The sequence below is a fragment of the Myxine glutinosa genome, chromosome 8, assembly GCF_964187855.1.
Source record: "Myxine glutinosa chromosome 8, kmMyxGlut1.1, whole genome shotgun sequence".
In the NCBI taxonomy this organism is placed as follows: Eukaryota; Metazoa; Chordata; class Myxini; order Myxiniformes; family Myxinidae; genus Myxine; species Myxine glutinosa.
This window is the reverse complement of record NC_136268.1, coordinates 2,928,408-2,943,517: the sequence shown is the minus strand read 5'-3', so window position 1 is coordinate 2,943,517 and position 15,110 is coordinate 2,928,408. Positions and strand designations below refer to the sequence as shown.

Genomic DNA, 15,110 nt, shown 5'->3' with positions numbered 1-15,110 from the left:
AAATCGCGCCACAGGAACTCAATGGAGGACAGGATGAAAGCGACTGGATGAGAAAGAAGAAACCAAAGGTAAAGAAAGAACAAATATTTATTATTACTATTTACACAAACCAAAGAAGCGAAGGAAACGAAAGTAATTTACAGTGAAAGTAGACACAGGGCAATTCTTAACTTATACATGCTTACTTAAACCCCAGACAACACAAAGGACAGACGACGGACAGACTCACATGAATAGGGAATTGTAGGCAGGAATGGCTGGAAGGATGAGAAGGTGGGACCACAGGGCTGGAAGGATGAGGTTCAGGTCCGTGCAGAACGGCAGGGCTGGAGGTGAGCAGCCACCGACTCCCCGCACTCTGGTTCACACGGTGGGGATGCTCACGGCAGTGCGTCAAAGGTTCACGCGGCAGGGGCTGGCTTGCAACAGCGTCTCTCTCTCGTACCTCACTCCACATAACTCCGAACTTGGTCGAGCGCCTCCTTCCACAGAACTCTCCCAGAACTCTCTCTCTTTGGTCCAGCGCACCTTCCTCAAAAACTCTCCGTGGGGGCTTCGTGCGACGGGTTTTATAACCATGCCCGTGGAACTTTCACAAACCTGCTTGATGTTTCTCACCACGCCCTCTCAAGCCATACCCACCGATTCCTGGTTGGTCGTTCGGGGGCTCCCTGGCTCCACCCTTGATGACGAGGTGGGGGCCATGCCCTTCTTCTCCGAGATGACCTCGTGTTCAATGGAGTTTTGGGGCCAATCGAACGAGCCCCAGCCAAAGGGCAGCGAATGCTGCTGGCAATGGCGGCGAACGCTGCTGGCAATGTAGGCGAACGCTGCTGGCAATGTAGGCGAACGCTGCTGGCAATGTAGGCGAACGCTGCTGGCAATGAAGGCGAACGCTGCTGGCAATGGCGGCGAACGCTGCTGGCAATGGCGGCGAACGCTGCTGGCAATGGCGGCGAACGCTGCTGGCAATGGCGGCGAACGCTGCTGGCAATGGCGGCGAACGCTGCTGGCAATGGCGGCGAACGCTGCTGGCAATGGCGGCGAACGTTGCTGGCAATGGCGGCGAACGCTGCTGGCAATGGCGGCGAACGCTGCTGGCAATGGCGGCGAACGCTGCTGGCAATGGCGGCGAACGCTGCTGGCAATGGCGGCGAACGCTGCTGGCAATGGCGGCGAACGCTGCTGGAAAAGGCGGCGAACGCTGCTGGCAAAGGCGGCGAACGCTGCTGGCAATGGCGGCGAACGCTGCTGGCAATGTAGGCGAACGCTGCTGGCAATGTAGGCGAACGTTGCTGGCAATGTAGGCGAACGCTGCTGGCAATGAAGGCGAACGCTGCTGGCAATGAAGGCGAACGCTGCTGGCAATGTAGGCGAACGCTGCTGGCAATGTAGGCGAACGCTGCTGGCAATGTAGGCGAACGCTGCTGGCAATGTAGGCGAACGTTGCTGGCAATGTAGGCGAACGCTGCTGGCAATGTAGGCGAACGCTGCTGGCAATGTAGGCGAACGCTGCTGGCAATGTAGGCGAACGCTGCTGGCAATGTAGGCGAACGCTGCTGGCAATGTAGGCGAACGCTGCTGGCAAAGTAGGCGACGCTGTTGGCAATGTAGGCGACGCTGTTGGCAATGTAGGCGAACGCTGCTGGCAATGTAGGCGAACGCTGCTGGCAATGTAGGCGAACGCTGCTGGCAATGTAGGCGAACGCTGCTGGCAATGTAGGCGAACGCTGCTGGCAATGTAGGCGAACGCTGCTGGCAATGAAGTGCCATAATTTGGAGAGGGAGAGCAATATATATATATATATATATATATATATATATATATATATATATATATATATATATATATATATATATATCGGCATTGCCGGGGCGCCTCCGGCGCTGTGCAGCTCATAGAGACTGTATTGGGAGGGACAGGTGTACAATAATTGATTGATTAATTGCATAATTGAAATCAACAAATAATAATCACACAATATTTTCTTCATCAATTGGCTAATGGCATACCTAAACCACCAGTGCTTCTTTCGAAGCTGTAACTTTTTAAAAAACAATTAAATAAGTCATTAATCGAAAAATTTAAATAATTGCTTGATTAATCAATAAATGATTAATCAATTAATTGATTAATCAATAAATAAAAAATATCCTTTATTTCCACATCACTTGGTCACTGTCATGTCCAAATATTAGCTTCTTGGCTCAAAAGGTGCCTGAGATATTGGCCAAATGAGAAAGAAAATAAATAAATGATTAATAGTGAAAATAAATAATATTCATGAAATAATTAAATAATTAATCAATTGGCTTATAGAATACCTAAACCACCACCGTTTCATTGGAATCTGTAACTTAATTTTTATTATTATTAATTAAATCGTTAATCGAATAATTAAATAATTAATCAATTAATTGATTAATCAATAAATCAAAAATAGTCTTTACAGCCAAATCACTTGGTCATTGTCATGTCCAAATATCAGTTTCCGAGCTCAAAAGGTGCCTGAGATAATGCCCAGAAGAGAAAGGAAATAAATAAGTACTTAATCGATAATAATTAAGTCACTAATCAATTAATTGATTAGTCAAAAAACAAAAAATACCGTTTTGCCAAACACTTTGTCACTATTGTGCCGAAATTTCAGCTTCCTAGCTCAAAGGATGGCTGAGATATCGCCCAGACAAACAAACGAGAAAACAAACAAGAAAACAAACAGGAAAGAAAACAAGAAACCAGAGTGAAAACTGAGTACTCCCTTTCAGCACGCGTCATTGCCGGGCCCCCTTTGGTGCCCGGCAATGACATCATGCAGCGCCTGGAGATGGCATAGGAAAGGAGCGGTGTACAACAGCACTAGGTAGCTAGAGCGCATACCTCTGCCAGCCTGAAAGACTTACGTTTTGTATCCCACTGATATAGGCCAGATCTACAGTGCATTCAGAAAGTATTCAGACCCCTTCACTTTTTTCACAATTTGTTATGTTGCAGCCTTATGCTGAAATCGTTTAAATTCATTTTTTCCCTCATCAATCTACACTCAATACCCCAAAATGACAAAGAGAAAACAGGATTTTAGAAAGTTTTGAAAATTTATTAAAAAGAAAAAACTGAAATATCACATTTACATAAGTATTCATACCCTTTGCTCTGACACTTGAAATTTAGCTCAGGTGCCTCCCATTTCTCTTGATCATCTTTGAGATGTTTCTACACCTTGATTGGAGTCCACCTGTGGTAAATTCAATTGATTGGACATGATTTGGAAAGGCACACACCTGTCTATTGTGGAATTGTGTATATAATTATATAATTTCACAGTGTGAAAACATAACCTCCATCCATCTTGTAAAGCAGGTAATCGAACAACAGCCTAGTGATGTCCTTGTTCCTGCCTCCATTCTCCTCCCCATTTCAATTAAGTAAATAACTGATTGATTGAATTTATTTGGTGTTGATAAAGCACAGGCATGACGGGCCAAATGACTTCCTACAGTGTCGAAATTTCATGTATTTCCTTGTACTAGCAGGGTACCTACCCTACGGGCGACCTTGGTCTAAGTATGCAACACGTTCCCCTGACAAATACCTTTATTTGGGTGGTGTATAGGCAACTGACAGCTGCCTCAATCGCTCCCAAAAATAAAATAAATAACCTGCATGAAAGGAAAACATGCCTAACTGCCTATAATTAAAAACATCTCATTGCACAGGAAAATGTGGGGACAGGAATACTCTACTCATCGTAAAGGGTTGGGACTTGTAATACCGTCTCCCACCTGGTGGAGGCGCTACACGACACTTATTTACATAGAGAAATGGCGTGTCCTTCTACCAAACCCAAGACCACCACCCAAGTTAAAAACACCCCGATACATTAAATGGGGTCATACTGATCCTTTGTATCGAGTCTGGATGTAATTGGGCCATGATTATAGGAGGAGGAGTGCGACCAACGCACAAACAAACACTGGTTCGTGAATTCTAGTAAGGATTCTTCCACTTCGCATCTATCGATCCATCACTTGATATTCTAAAATACCTTAAGACTTAACTTTACAGAACCCATGGCTTATTCTCTCTTCCTCATTTTCACAGCCAGGCCTTCCAGGCTTCCACTTGTTCAGCACCATTTTCGTATTTGTACGAATGTTTGTTCTTCAGTGGAATACTCAATACCTGGATTTCACATGTTGTGTTTTTACTGCATGGTCTAGGCTCGTGGAAGAGCTTGTACAGAGAACAGATCAGGGCACGATATAACAAAGGGAACATCAGGAAAAAGGGGAAAACGACAACAGCATAGCGGGGGAGAAAGTAGACAGAGACGGCCAAACAAGGGATGCAGGTAACAATGAGGGTTAGGGGAGAACACAAGGGGTGACAAGATGAATACATAAGCCAAATGTTGTGAGGGGTGATGGTGGTTTAACGCGTGTATAGGAAATATCGTGGGTTTGGATGGGGGATGACCTGACATGGTGATGAACAGCCGTCTTGAAGACCTAGAGGGAAGAATGAGATTGAAGAAAGGTGATTCCTTTGCATTGCGTCTACCTTTGAGATGGTGTCTCGTACAGTATTGATTACAAACAAAATGCTGGCGCCATTTTTCTCAGCACATCACGTGGATTAAAACCTGGTACACCAGGGCCGGATTAACCTTTGTAAATTTGTGGGCCTGCATCATGGCGCCAAACAAAATTGTGGGCCCCATTTGGGGAACCATTACAAAAGACAGATCTACACATAAGTCTTTAGCACAGCACACAGCTGCATATAAGTTTAATTAACAGTATTTAGAAGTTTAAGTTTCAGAAAGAGGTGGCAGGCAGCCACTGGGATACCAGTAATGGCAGCCCGAGGGCAGAAGGACATCCATACAAGTGTACATAAAATAAATAAATAATAAAAATATATAAATAAAAGATACCTGTATTGGCAGCCCGAGGGCAGAAGGACATACATACAAGTGTACATAAAATAAATAAATAATAAAAAATATAAATACAGGATACATGTATTGGCAGCCCGAGGGCAGAAGGACATACATACAAGTGTACATAAAATAAATAAAATTAAATAAATAAATAAAGCATACCTGTATTGGCAGCCCGAAGGCAGAAGAACATGAACACAATTTTACATAAAACAAATAAATAATACAAATAAGAGTGAATTAACACAACCTGCCATTAGCAGAGCCCAACAAGTTAATATACATATTCTACATTAAATTATCCACATATTCTTTATTGAAACGTGTCGCAATGTGTACACTTCGGCTGGAAGGATGGCCTAGACCTACAGGTAGGCAAACTCGCCTCGAAGCTGTCTAGCCTGGGTACGAATCCCGACCCAGCTATGAACTGTTCAGTGTTTCACAGGCAGGGTGATTCATCAATGTGTGGTCCGTCTGAGAAATGGACATAAAAACCGGGCGTCCCATCTACCAGCATTAGTTGGTGGAAGTTGAAGATCCCACAGTGTCCTTTGGAAAGATTAGGCGAGCTATCGCCGGCACCATGAATACAATTGCAAATACCTGCCTTAAATAGTCGAACGTCAGGCCTGGCCTCACAATAAAAGTGCGATGTTAAAAAGAAGACGACGATCACGGGGTCATACATGGATCCAGGGAGAGTGAAATGCTGCACACCCCTCCACCACTCCCCACCCCCTTAGGATTTTCGATGATAAGTTATGTGCTCTGATATTGGATACATTTCAGTGCCAGATACAGAAGGTGCACACCATTCAACTTTCTCTTCATGTGTGAGTCATTTATGCCTGTCTTTATCTTTTAATTATACATTAAATGTGTGTTTCCCAATCACGCTGTTCATATTTAAATTGTGTATTAAATGTGTGTTTCCCAATCACGCTGCTCATATTTTAATATTACATTAAATGTGTGTTTCCCAATCACGCTGTTCATATTTTAATATCACATTAAATGTGTGTTTCCCAATCACGCTGTTCATATTTTAATATCACATTAAATGTGATATTAATACACAAAATGTACACAAAATACACAAATACACAAAATGTGTGTTTCCCAATCACGCTGTTCATATTTTAATTGCACATTAAATGTGTTTCCCAATCATGCTGTTCATATTGTTACAGACGCGGCTTTTAGATGTTATATTGACCGAGCGGTGGTGTATTTAACCGCGTCCGAACAGTTACTCCCCGATTAAAACCCGATTTCACCCGACGTTGACCAGATCGCCCCACGGATATTCAATCGGGAAATCTCTAAAGCGATCGCAAGAGAATGAAAAAGAAGAAGAAGAATACGGAGGAAGAACAGATTTATTATACACACACAAGCAAAGGATGGAAGAAACAGTGACACAGCGAATCCTTAACTTACACTATTCGTTTTTACTTAGCCCCAAGACAACGAGCAGGACAGGACGTTCACACTTACACAGGGGTGGTTCAGGCAGGTAAGGCTTGAGATGGAGGCAAGGTCGGGAGGCCGCCGGTCGCAATTCCTCGCGGTTTTGGCGGGAAACCCTCCGTCGCGTATCCACTGCGGGAGACGCCACGCGCTGGTTCGGCACACCTGCTCCTCTTCTTGGGGCGGGGCCGTCTCCCTCCTTTCAGCGCGTCTCTCCAAAGCTGGTCTCCTTGCCGAGTACCTCTCCTCTTTGGCTTGGAGCGTTTCGCATCTCACCGCCTCTCTTTGGTGCAGCCTCGTTGCTCCTCTCCAGCTCATCTCCAGTCATCTCTCATCTCCTAAAGCAGTCCCTTGCAGTCGCTTTTATCACCTCGGGCGAAATCAAGCCGCCGACTCCGAGGGCACGCCTACCGGGTCACTCACCGCGGTGTTGATTGGCTGTTAGGGCCGGTTCACTCCTTCCCTCTTCTGACGAGGTGGAGACATGCCTTTCTTCTCCAACCTTACCTCGTGGCCAATGGTGGTTGAAGAGAAAAACCGACCAAAATGCGGAAGGCAAATGGAAGGGAGGTTTTGGGGAAATTGGAAGGGCCTACGCTTATTTTGTTTGATACAATGCAAAGTCAATCTAGTGGGAAAACACATACTTAGCCTACATGGAATAAGGAAATACACTATTTAAAAGATATATCGTGACCTGCGTGTATATTCCATGCAATTAACTAGGACGCTGACTGCGACCATTATTTACATTAACAGGGTGGTACCGTACGTTTGTAACGTTCACATTGTAACGTTTTCACATTCGTTACACTTCCTCCAAAATTGTTACACTTCTCAAAAAACCATTACACTTCTCAAATTCGTTACACACTTCTCAAAATCGTTACACTTGGTGTCAGGAGTGGGATTTAATATCACATTAAATGTGTGTTTCCCAATCACGCTGTCATATTTTAATGGCACATTTAATGTGTTTCCCAATCGCGCTGTTTATATTTTAATAGCACATTAAAGGTGTGTTTCCCAATCACGCTGTTCATATTTTAATATCACATTAAATGTGTGTTTCCCAATCACGCTGTTTTTATTTTAATTGTGTATTAAATGTGTTTCCCAATCACGGTGTTCATATTTTAATTGTGTATTAAATGTGTGTTTCCCAATCACACTGTTCATATTTTAATATCACATTAAATGTGTGTTTCCCAATCACGCTGTTTTTATTTTAATTGTGCATTAAATGTGTTTCCCAATCACGGTGTTCATATTTTAATTGTGTATTAAATGTGTGTTTCCCAATCACACTGTTCATATTTTAATAGCACATTAAATGTGTGTTTCCCAATCACGCTGTTTATATTTTAATTGTGTATTAAATGTGTGTTTCCCAATCACGTTGTTCATATTTTAAAAGCGCATTCAATGTGTGTTTCCCAATCACGCTGTTCATATTTTAATATCACATTAAATGTGTGTTTCCCAATCACGCTGTTTTTATTTTAATTGTGCATTAAATGTGTTTCCCAATCATGGTGTTCATATTTTAATTGTGTATTAAATGTGTGTTTCCCAATTTCCCAATCAATTTCCCAATCAAACAACTTGCTTTCGTCTCCTGGAAAGCAAATCCAACGGAAGGAAATCTCATTTCCTTTCACAAAGCCCGAAACAAGTGTGTGTCCACCCTCAGGAGAGCCAGGAAACAATATCTCACCATTCTCAAGACCGAACTCTCTTATCTGTCTCCCTCTTCCAAATCCTGGTGGCGTCTGGTCAAATCTGTTTCTGGTGTTTGTTCCCCCTCCATCCCCTCCCTCACCTCAAACGGCTTAACGGCTGACTCCGCACGTGAAAAAGCTGAATGCCTCAACTCTGTGTTTGCCTCTAAATCTTGTGTCCCAAACCCATCCCTCTCTGTACCCACCGTACCCAGTCGTACCCAGCTGCTCCTGGACTCTGTGTCCTTTCCTCCTGACGAGGTGGAAAAGTTTCTGTCAACCCTCGACTCTGATTCTGCAACTGGTCCTGACGGCATCAGCCCACGGGTCCTAAAATCCTGTTCTTCCGCTCTTTCACTCCCTCTCTCTGTTCTCTTCACCCTCTCTTTTGCTCAAGGTCATCTGCCATCTGCTTGGAAATCAGCCAACATCACCGCTTTGCACAAAAAAGGTGCAAAAACAGATCCCAGCAACTACAGACCAATCAGCCTTCTCCCAATTATCAGCAAAGTCATGGAATCCATCATTGCTTCAGATATTAAATCTTTCTGCTTCTCCAATGGCTTGATCTCTGATCATCAATTTGGTTTCAGACCTGGTCACTCTACTCTGGACATGCTGCTTCTGCTTTCTCAACAATGGATGGAGGTCCTCAACGCCAAACAGGAAATTAGAGCTGTCTCCCTTGACATTTCACGTGCCTTCGATACGGTCTGGCACCCTGTTCTGCTCACCAAACTCTCCTCTTTTGGTATCCATGGAAATCTCCACGCATGGCTGGCGGACTTCCTCTCTGGTCGTAGTCAACGTGTGGCCCTGAATGGGTTTCTCTCATCTCCTCTTCCTGTTCAGGCTGGAGTTCCCCAAGGTAGTGTTCTGGGCCCTGTGCTTTTTCTGGTCTTCATCAATGATCTCTCTGACTCTCTTGAAAATCCTCTCTATCTCTTTGCTGACGACTCTACTCTCTGTCGCTCCATTCCTCATCCCTCAGATCAGCAGTCTGCAGCCTCCTCACTCTCTGCAGACCTGGACAAAATCACAGACTGGTCAAACAAGTGGAACATGTCTTTCAATCCTGCCAAATCTCACACTCTTACAATGTCTCTCCGAAAGGACCGACTGGACAACCCTCCCAACTACTTTCTCAACAATCCTCTCCAAGAAGTTCTGTCGCTCAAGCTTTTGGGTCTCACTATCTGCCATGATCTTTCTTGGGAAAACCACATTTCCAAGCTGGCCTCCAAAGCCAGTCGCCGACTGGGCATCCTCCGTCGTGCGAAGTCCTTCCTTGGCACACCTGAGCTCCTCACCACATACAAGGCTTTCATCTGCAGCTCAATGGAATACTGTTCCCCCCCTCTGGGCTGGTGCTCCTGCCTCACACCTTGCTCGGCTTCACGCTGTTGAGGCCAAAGCTTTCAGAATCATTGGAATCTCCTGCGATGTAGTCAACGCCGAGGGCCTTTCACTCACTCACCGCAGGCAGGTTGGTGGTCTTTCTGTCTTCTACCGACTCCTCTCCGGCCTTGCTCCCCCAGCTCACTCTGTGCTCTGTCCCCCCAATATTCCTTCAGGTCGCACAAGATCTGCCTGCAACCCTCTTATGGTTAAACTGCCAAAGTCTAGGCTCTCTGCTCACCTTCACTCTTTCATTCCCCTTTTCTCCCGCCTCTGGAACAAACTCCCCCACTCCCTTCAATCCCACTCCTCCCTCCAGGTCTTTAAAACAGCTGTTCACCACCATCTCTTATCTTCCCCCATCGAAAACCTTGATCTTTTCTACCCCCGGTAATTCACCCCAGAGTCCTTGCAGTGTTCATATGTTTTATTCCTCTCCCACCTCCCCCCAAGTCCTCCTGATGTCCCTGCTCTCAAATGTTGTGTTTGTGTCCTTCCCCCTCTTCCCCCTCTCTTTTGTGTCCTTCCCCCTCTCTCCCCATCTTGTCCGCCGCTCCCCTTGTTTTTTGTGTTTTGTGTGTCGGTTTGTCTTTTTGTGTGATTAATTTAGCTCTTTCACGAGCCTCGATCTTGTATACAAAAAAAAAAAAAAAAAAAAAAAAAAACTAATATTTTAATAGCACATTAAATGTGTGTTTCCCAATCATGCTGCTTATATTTTAATTGTGTATTAAATGTGTGTTGCCCAATCACGCTGTTCATATTTTGATTGTGTATTAAATGTGTGTTTCCCAATCACGTTGTTCATATTTTAAAAGCACATTAAATGTGTTTCCCAATCGGCCCGTTTCCGGATTTTGTTGCAGGTTGTGACCACAGTGAGGTCATTCTTGTTTTAACTCAGGATTCCAGCTGGACAAGTCTGCGCTCACCAATTCGCCACTTTGGCCCATTCGTCATCGCAAATCTGCCGAACTGTTGGGCCAGAGAAGAACCCAAGGAACTGCAGAAACTTCCGAGAACGTAGGAAATGCCGTTCCCGACGATTGATTTTTTCAATTCCATAAAATAAAATATTTGTTGGTATGGGCCCCTTCTGCTCGTGGGCCTGGCGACATTGTAACCCCGGCCCTGGGTTGGCCTCACATGGACCGAGACCACAACCTGCATCGAACCTACCACGCCCTGTTAACGTCACATTTAATTACTTACCGACAAGTTCGTCTCATTAACTTTGGTCTTTATCGCCCCTGATAGCTTTGATCATACAAATCCCTTAATTACGTCTGCTACATGTAGTTTGATTATGAAGGCTGAATTAGGTTTGTTCTCACGGGTCATTGATCCATCTATTTATTCCGTACGCACAACGGTGTGGAGATAAGTCTGAGGAGAGTTTGTCGTTCGCCAAGGGGATGGACGCAACAAACGATGGCAACATGTTTGCGTATGTAATAAATCTATGGCTACCGAATATTTTCGTACTTTTTCTTTCGTACGGTCACTGTTTCTTGCCAAGGTGGACGGAGTGTGTTCGTGGCGCCATCTACTGGAGAGGAAGAGCGTTTATCCGCGTGATCCTAATGAAAACCTCATTTCCACTGTCGGTGGCGAACGATCTGATCCACGTGACCAACACAAAAAATTGATTGTGGAAGTGTTTCACCCGAGCCAAATCCCTGAATTGATTTATGTATACTATAGTAGTTTTTTTATTTACTTTAGCATTATTCCTCCAAGTCTTCCATATTAAGGATAAGTAGAATATCGTCATCTAAAGTGAATATATGCTAAATGTGTGGTGGTTATTTTGGCTGTTATTCCGCAGCACGTCCGATATCGCTGTTAGTTTGGTTCATGAAGATCGTGGCGGTGTAGTGTGCGGTGGAAACGCAAGCTCTTTTGCAAAGACGCGTTGCCCGATATTTAAACGTCAAGTTGAAGCAGGTAAATAGCAATAAAATATGACTCGACAGTTATTTTTGTTTTTGCCTTCATATTCTTGCGTATGACGTATTGCACCTCAGATATCAGTCCAAGTTGGACAGCCAAATCACAGCAATATCACTGTTGTCAGGTGGGCCTTCATCAAATTTATATCGATGCCATTCATTCATAATGCAGTGGACAACCTGATCTTGATGCATTTGCTAGCTATGCCGTTGTTGATGTGGTAAACAACTCTTTTCATACACTGCAAACAAGGAAATCCTGTTGAGGTGTATAGAAGCACATTAATCAGCTCGACTGATGAGTTAAAATATCTGTTTTAATTTAAAGTTTTCTTTGCCGTTTTGATAACGTCAGATATTCCAATACAATAACATTGTTAGAGGAACCAAGTTTTTATCACAAACAACAGAAACCCGAAACAAGAAGAAAAAGAATGAAATGGGATTTGTGTGCGAGGTGTGTCGATGTCGCGGGGCTGCGATGGCTGAGACTTTGATTGTGTTCGTTGTCATTTCCTGCGTAATCTATTCAGGTGAGTTTTACCTGATCGTCCCAATGGCAGGACAATAGGACAACGCGCACACCTCGGGTACTTTACACTGCGATTGCAACTTTTTAACAACTTTTACCTGCGCTACTCCCTACTTCTCTCTCTTCACGAGTGCTTGGTGCGGGGGACGAGAGGTGGCGCTTTAAGTTTAAGAAAGGGTGGGCGTATGTTCACATGCGATAGGAGTGCGTACTTCTGAGGGAGCGATAAACACCGCGTAGGTGTGTGCGTACGCGTGAGGACACGAAGTAGGTGCGTGCGTGCGCGTGAGTACACGAAGTAGGTGCGTGCGTGCGCGCGCGTGACTGAATCGAGTAGGTGCGTGCGTGCGCGTGAGTACACTGCGTAGGTGCGTTCGTGCGCGTGAGTACACGAAGTAGGTGTGTGCGTACGCGTGAGTACACGAAGTAGGTGGGTGCGTACGTGTGAGTACACGAAGTAGGTGCGTGCGTGCGCGTGAGTACACGAAGTAGGTGCGTGCGTGCGCGTGAGTACACGAAGTAGGTGCGTGCGTGCGCGCGCGTGAGTGAATCGAGTAGGTGCGTGCGTGCGCGTGAGTACACTGCGTAGGTGCGTTCGTGCGCGTGAGTACACTGCGTGGGTGCGTGCGTGCGCGTGAGTACACTGCGTAGGTGTGTGCGTACGCGTGAGTACACGAAGTAGGTGTGTGCGTACGCGTGAGTACACGAAGTAGGTAGGTGCGTGCGTACGCGTGAGTACACGAAGTAGGTAGGTGCGTGCGTGCGCGTGAGTACACGAAGTAGGTGCGTGCGTGCGCGTGAGTACACTGCGTAGGTGCGTGCGTGCGCGTGAGTACACTGCGTAGGTGCGTGCGTGCACGTGAGTACACGGCGTGGGTGCGTGCGTGAGTACACTGCCGACTGCGTAGGTGCGTGCGCGTGAGTACACTGCGTAGGTGCGTGCGCCTGAGTACACGGTGTGGGTGCGTGCGTGAGTACACTGCGTAGGTGCGTGCGTACGCGTGAGTGCATGGGGTAGGTGTGTGCTTGCACGTGAGTACACGGCGTAGGTGCGTGCGTGAGTACACTGCGTAGGTGCGTGCGTATGCGTAAGTGCATGGGGTAGGTGCGTGCACGTGAGTACACGGCGTAGGTGCGTGCGTGAGTATACTGCGTATGTGCGTTCGCGTGAGTGCATGGGGTAGATGCGTGCGTGCATGCGCGTGAGTACACTGCATAGGTGTGTGCATGGGGTAGGTGCGTGCGTGCATGTGAATTCTCTGCGTAGGTGCATGCGTGCGTGTGCGTGCGTGCATGGGGTAGGTGCGTGCGTGCGCGTGAGTACACGGCGTAGGTGCGTGCGTGAGTACACTGCGTAGGTGCGTGCACGCGCGTGAGTGCATGGCATAGGTGCGTGCCAGCGAGTACACGGCATAGGTGCGTGCCAGCGAGTACACGGCGTAGGTGCGTGCCTGCACACGTGTGCACTGCGTAGGTGCGTGCGTGCACGTGTGTGCACTGCGTAGGTGCGTGCACGTGAGTGCACGGCATAGGTGTGTGCGTGCACTGTGTAGGTGCGTGCGTGCACGTGTGTGCACTACGTAGGTGCGTGCATGCACGTGTCTGCACTGCGTAGGTGTGTGTGTGTGCATGCACGTGTCTGCACTGCGTAGGTGTGTGTGTGTGCATGCATGTGTGTGCACTGTGTAGGTGCGTGCGTGCACGTGTGTGCACTACGTAGGTGCGTGCGTGCACTACGTAGGTGCATGTGTGCACGTGTGTGCACTGCATAGGTGTGTGTGTGCGTGTATGCATGTACACGGTGTAGGTTCGTGTATGCAGGTACACGGTGTTGTGGACATACACATGAGATGGTTATGTACTCTTTTGAAACGTTTGTGACCTATAGGTACCAATGGGATGAGGGTGCGTCTGGATGGCAGATACATACAGTATAGGTGTGCTGCGTGCAGCAGATACATATCTATAGGTTGAGGCAATCGGTGTGTAAGGTTAATTTGAACTTTCTTTTTCAGCTCATGGAGTCTTATCTCCTGATGGACAAGTGGAGTTTTCCGGAAATGTGACCGTACGGGAGGGCAAACCCATGACGCTGGTGTGCAAGTACAAGGTACGTACTGTCAAAATACTCTCAACTTGTGCCAACATTAATTTCTCCTTTACAACTTCAATTTTATCCTTTTTAACAATCCCCTCTTTTTTCAGGTCGCTCTCAAACGGGCACTGTGACCTCATTTAATTACCTCCTTTGTTTAAAAGCCATTGTTATAAAGTATATTTGTACAGTCAAACCTGCTCTTGCGTCCACCTTCTTTCAGCAACCGCAACCTCACTCTGGCAGGTCTCCCAAAATAAAATCTCTTTGCAATCCTCAAAAGGTTACCTGCTTGACACATCCAGTGATCACGACTTGTCACCTCCGCCATCTGCGATGGACGAAGGCTATGATTTCACACCTGTCTGTCTGTCTCTTTTTTTTGTGGGCAGGATATCTCAAAAAGTGGTGGATGGATTCGTACGAAATTTGGTGGGTGTGTGACGAGAACAAGCCGATTGGATTTTGGTTAAGGTCCGCATCCAGATCCGGATACTAGAATTTTTTTCTTTGGCGATTCTTCACCATTGAGAGATGGCGCAGGTGATCGGTGATAGGGCCAAAAACGATATCTTGCATGATGTCTCAAAGATTTGGGGACGAATTTGGACGAAACTTGGTGTACAGGGCACGCCTTTGGCACAAGTTGAGGCAATACTTGATGTTCTTCCAGGTTCATTTCAACATTCCTCCATTTACTTAATTCAACATTCCTCCAAAAATTAATTTAAATATATATATATTTTTGTAAGTTACAGATTCGGATGAAATGGTGGTGGTTTATGTATTCTATTAGCCAATTGATTAACTATTTAATTTTTTTATGATTATTATTTATTTATTTTCATTATTAACCATTTATTTATTTTCTTTCTCATCTGGGCAATATCTCAGGCACCTCTTGAGCTAGGAAGCTAATATTTTGACATCACAGTGACCAAGTGATGTGGCTATAAAGGATATTTTTGATTTATTGATTAATCAATTAATCGATTA

At 45.6% G+C, this 15,110-nt stretch overlaps 2 protein-coding genes across 5 annotated transcripts in view; one reads left to right on the top strand and one right to left on the bottom strand.

Moving 5' to 3' along the window:
* The window catches only part of LOC144893208 (uncharacterized), a 301,836-nt gene that overhangs the window by 57,823 nt on the left and 228,903 nt on the right, over positions 1-15,110 (bottom strand). The gene's annotated exons all lie outside the window — the stretch shown is intronic.
* LOC137412854 (nectin 1a) overlaps positions 11,915-15,110 on the top strand; it is a 46,436-nt gene continuing 43,240 nt past the window's right edge. Inside the window, exons 1-2 of one of the 4 annotated variants that reach the window (XM_068098181.2) lie at positions 11,915-12,020; positions 14,035-14,129. In XM_068098181.2, the coding sequence (XP_067954282.2) occupies positions 11,927-12,020; positions 14,035-14,129 (189 nt within the window). In that variant the 5' untranslated portion in view covers positions 11,915-11,926. Of the gene's footprint in view, positions 12,021-12,056; positions 12,078-12,231; positions 12,274-14,034; positions 14,130-15,110 lie in introns of those variants that run through there. The other 3 variants (XM_068098185.2, XM_068098183.2, XM_068098182.2) reach the window with 3 other exon arrangements.